The sequence below is a fragment of the Poecilia formosa genome, unplaced genomic scaffold (genome assembly GCF_000485575.1).
Source record: "Poecilia formosa unplaced genomic scaffold, Poecilia_formosa-5.1.2 Scaffold420, whole genome shotgun sequence".
In the NCBI taxonomy this organism is placed as follows: domain Eukaryota; kingdom Metazoa; phylum Chordata; class Actinopteri; order Cyprinodontiformes; family Poeciliidae; genus Poecilia; species Poecilia formosa.
The window spans coordinates 497,199-502,324 of NW_006800359.1; the positions used below are offsets into that span (position 1 = coordinate 497,199).

The 5,126-nt window shown below is 36.6% G+C and overlaps 1 protein-coding gene across 1 annotated transcript; it reads left to right on the plus strand.

Annotated features, from left to right (window-relative positions):
* The first annotated feature begins 203 nt into the window (after positions 1-203).
* On the plus strand, positions 204-4,464 carry LOC103155304 (uncharacterized). Its single transcript, XM_016663428.1, has 7 exons — positions 204-375; positions 950-1,176; positions 1,284-1,324; positions 2,789-3,062; positions 3,799-3,842; positions 3,933-4,212; positions 4,299-4,464. Exons 2-7 carry the CDS (start codon positions 1,122-1,124, stop codon positions 4,418-4,420), a joined length of 816 nt encoding a protein of 271 aa, XP_016518914.1. The 5' UTR covers positions 204-375; positions 950-1,121; the 3' UTR covers positions 4,421-4,464.
* Positions 4,465-5,126: the final 662 nt, after the last annotated feature.

Below are 5,126 nucleotides of genomic sequence, written 5' to 3' on the forward strand. Positions count from 1 at the left end.
TTATACTTTTTGTAAAATGTTGTGTTTCATGTTTTTCAGTTCTGTTTTCATCCAGGTCACCATGGAAACTGGATTTTACATGTCATCGGGTCTTTCCTGGTTGAATAAAGTAAAAATAAATGAAATATTTCCCCTCCTTTACTGGTTAAAACTGGAGGAACTGCGGATGAACAGGCTTGCTGTTGGACCGGATGTTAAGCTGCAGATGATCAGAAGCTCCTCCTCTCCTCAGGCTCAGGGCAGCAGTTGATCTGAACACCAGTTTGTGTTAAACACCAGGCCTGAAAGGCGGCAGCCTGCAGCTCCTCTGAAACATGATTCTGCAGTAAAATGAGGAACCGCTGCAGGATTTCAGAGGGGAAACACCAGCAGCAGGTAGGAGAAGTTTCCTTTCTGGATGCTTTCATGTCTAATAACCGCGTCCTGACGCGTTCACACCTCCAGACATTCACTTCCGCTTCACCTGCGTCTTTTTCACCTGGAGGAAACGTTTTGTTCTCGTGTTTTTCACAACACTTCACCTTCAGCTTCATTTGCATATTGACGTTAGAATGAAACGAGGAGGATGAACTGCAGAGCCGATGATTTATTTAGTTTCATTTTCTGATTTCTTCCGGGTTCATCATTTTCTAGCTTTTATTTTAACTCTGAACAGCAGAAAGAGAAAAGAAATCAACATTTGAACTTAATGTTGGGATTTATTGATAAAGTTTTGCTTTATTTTATTGTTTTACTTTTTATTAGTTTTCTTTCTGTTTATTTCCCATGATGCAACACCAGGAAGGAGAGATGGAGGCTTAAAACTCAAATCCATTCATCCATCCATCCATCCTTTGTTAAAAGAACCTTACATTCTCTCTTTACTGATATTTGAACGTTTATTTGAACGTTTTCGTCCCTCAGTTTTAAATCTTTCTCCTGGTTTTTGGTGGTTTTCTCACCTGAGCAGGTGGAGTTGATGGAGTCCCTGGTGGAGCTGCTGCTGGGTGAGCTGCGTCCCAGTGACCTTCAGTGACCTCCTGCGGAGACGGCGCTGTCTGAGGGTTGGTGAGGGGCAGCAGGCGCTGCAGGCGGTTGTGTGGTTCTGATTGGCGGCAGGCTGGAACTGACCCAGCAGGTTCATGAACAGGACGGATCTGGGCGACGCCATGCAGGACGGCAGCTCCACGGCCAAAAGTAAGACGACTCAACATTTTCAGGACAAAACAACAAGAGATGTCAACTTTAAACATGTCAGATATTTTGTTTTTCCTCAGATCTTTTCTTTCCTCTTTCCTCTCCAGAAAAGCGGTTTGATGATCTTCTGCCTGCAGAAATCCACAGGGTGAGTGACGTCGCATCTTTGTGATGCTGCAGATAAAACCCTCATCATATCAGGAGGCCATATAATAATTTTATCGTGATATATTGCGTCACTGTTGTAACAATAGAAATGATAAACTATTTCTTAGTTATTAGATAACTGTAAAGCGCCTCACACATAAATGGAAAAACCTTCCTGTTAGCTTTTTCAGAACGCCTCTCACTGAAAAAAAATGATTTATATCACTAACTGCACAAAGAGAATTCATTTAATTATTTTTCACATTTATTGAGATTTATTGATCCTCTCATGGAAAAGAACTGGTAAAATAGTAAAATTCACATTTCAGTCATTTTTTTACATTGACAAATGTAAATAAATGCTCTTCCCTACATCACAATGCTTTTTTAGACTGGAAGTCCACAGGAAGTCAGGTTGATCAGAAACTGATAAAATGATCATTTATCTGATCAGAAACTAATAAAATGATCATTTATCTGATCTGAAGGTTTGTTTGACATTTTTCCAGAAAACTGGACGTATAAAGTTAGTTCAATCTTATCTGTAGTTTTGTAGATTCATAATAATCTAGAGAAATGCTTTTCCAACTAACTTGTAGTTTGCTGTTTTAAAATCACATGTGGGACTTACTACTTTGGTTTGATGATTGGTCATTAAAGGTTTAGTTGTTAGTTTGGGTCACATGCTGACCATTTGCTAAAACTGGAAACCAGCAGCAAACAGGACGACACTGGAACATCTGTGGCTGTGAACCGACAAGTCGGTAAATAACCTGACAGGCTTATAACTGCTGGGAGGTGATCAGTGACACGAGAGGAAGAAACTGAACCGAGTGCAGAGAGGGTCTTCACCTCAGGGGATTTACAAAGTGACTGAATATTAAAGATATACTGTCTCCTTAGAATATGACTTTTTCATATACATTGAATTTAAAACTGAATGTTTATCCTGTGAAAATATTTACATACATTTTGTATTAACTGCTAAATTTCACCTGCAAACGTGTTGACCTTCTGGAGTCATGTGATCAAAGAGGCTAGAAGCTGCTTTACTCCATCCATGCTGACTGCTTTGGAGATATATATCTATATATATGATATTCTATTTTATCATTTCAAAATATATAAATATATTTTTGATACGTCAAATTTATAACTAAAAGGGGAATGATTTTTGTTTTTAATCATTCGTGTTTTGAGGTTTGAAGCTTTGATTAAATTTGAGGTTAAATAACGTTAGAAATGGTGTGATTTGTTTGTAAACTTAAATATTTGATTTCTCTAGTTGTATGTTTTTATCACAGTTTGGTTCCAGTCGATGTTCACACACAAAATTGCTCAGGACAAAGAGTGAGTTTTATAAATTACATAAGAGTATCTTCCTTCTAAGTCCAAAAGAACTGACCAATAAACAAAGACCCAGAGGTCACGACCTTGACTAGTTGGAGCTGATGTGACGTTTCAGGTGTCAGCTGTGGACCTGCTGTTGGAAATCCTGACGGACCTGAAAGAAGCCGAGTTCTGGAAGTTCAAATGGTTCCTGCAGCTGACGCAGCTCCAGCAGGCTCTGCCTCAGGTCCCATGGAGCGCCCTGCAGTTTTCAAACCGCACACAGTTGGTCAGCATGATGTGGACCACCTGCGGTGATCGGTGCCTGGCGCTGGCTCAGGAGGTTCTGATGGACCTGGACAGGTCGGACCTGGTAGAGAAGCTTCCTCTGGTCACTTCCAGCGCTAAAGGTAACCAAAAATATTTATAAGTCATTTGCAGAACAGCACTGGTTTTTATAACAATATATTTTGAAAATGGACTATTTGTTTTGTTTTGTTTTGTTTTGTTTTGTTTTTTTTATTTAAATTTTTTTTAACCAAATAAAACAAAATAAGAGAAATTGAGCAGTTTTATTTGAACTCTAAACTGTATTTGATTCTGGACTCCAGATCTGCTCGGATGTTATATTTAAATATTTTCAGTAATTTTGCTCCAATATTCAAATGTACAGTTGGATGTTTTTATTTTTTAACTAATTATTAGCCAAATAAATATTTAGCTTCTTTGCTAAATATTTACCTCCAAATTAAATATTTATTTTGCTAATTAAGTTAAATAAATATTTATATTCAGAACTAAGCATTTAATTTTCAAATGTTTATTTTATAAACTAAATATTTAGTTCATACTTAAATAAGTAGCTAACTAATATATTTAGCAAGACAGCTAAATATTTAGTTGCCTAAATAATTTATTTTGTATTTAGTATACAAAATGTGTATTTAGTACAGTAAATAAATGTTAGTTTAATAATACTAAATCAGAACTTTCTACAGAAGTCTTTATTTTTGCAACGTTTTTAGTTTCAAAAGCTGAACTTTCACTTCAGCATATTGAATTTAAAAGGCAGATGTTGTATTTTTATTTCCTTCACAATCTAAAATGTTTAAATTTGAGGCCTAAATGACTGAATCTGACTTACAGGGAAACTTTCTCTGATGGATTTCTGGCCTGAACTGAAGCAGAAAGTGAGTAACTGGTCCAACTCCAGCTGACTGAAGCCTGTCAGCCTGTTGTGGTTTCCATTATTCTGTCTGCTGCTTGAATTGTTTTATCAGGTTAAAGACATGGAGTCTGTCATAAAGAGGCTGCTGGAGGAGTTGGAGGATCTGACCGACCAGGATGTGACAGATATCAGGAACGCCCTCAGCTGGGATTCGTTTGTCCGTCCTTATTTAAGCCTCTATTGGAGGCTGCAGGGCGTGAATGCAGACCTGCAGGAAACCGTGTTGCTGCTGGTGCAGACGTTCAGCCAGCGTCCTGTGGACAAGATGGAGGAGCTGCTGTCCAGAATGCAGAGGCCCGATCTGGAGTTCGCTCTGATCAGCTCCACAGGAAGTGAGACAATAAAGTACAATAATAATATTCGATCATGTTATAGTCAATATTTCATGACTTTAGTGTTTTTCTGCTTCATCCGTTAGAGAAACATGTTGTGGGAAAACGGAAATCTGCTCTGGTGCAGAAGGTGAGAAAGAATCCGGATCAGAGGTCAGAGATCCACATTTATCATTTAATTCACACGATAAAAGTTCATTTTCAATAATTCAATTTGAAAGCGAAACATTTAGCTTTAAAAGTAAATAGTTTACAAACTAAATAAATGGTTAACTCCAAAATAAATATTTATTTATGCAACTAAATATTTAGCTGACTTGCTAAATATTTTATTAGTTGGCTAACTATTTAAGTATGAACAAAATATTTAGTTTGTAAAATAAACATTTGAAAATTAAATCTTAGTTTGGAATATAAACATTTACTTAACTTATTTAGCAAAGTAAATATTTAATTTTGAGGTCAATATTTAGCAGGCGAGCTAAATATTTATTTGGCTTATAATTAGCTTCATATTAAATATTTATTTGGGAACAAAGTATTTATTTTTAAACTAATTATTTAGCTTCCTATCTAAGTATTTAATTCACAAACTAAACACGTGTTTAAACCTTTTGGTTCGTCGGTTGTGTATTAATGGCCGTTGGACTAACTGCTATTTTACTGTTCATAAGATATATTACAACACTGATATTTGACAGTTGATTATGATTTTTAATTGTTTTTTCTACTGCATCTTGGACATGTTTAGATTTCTCATTCTAAACCGCGGATAGAGAAGCTGAACCTGAAATCACTCCGGTTGTTGTTTTCACAGCGTAACCTGGAAACTGAACTGGTGTTGGCATTTGGACAGACAGGTTGTTTTTCCTTACTTTAGTTTTATTAGAGCCAATTCACAATGGTGTCTTAAC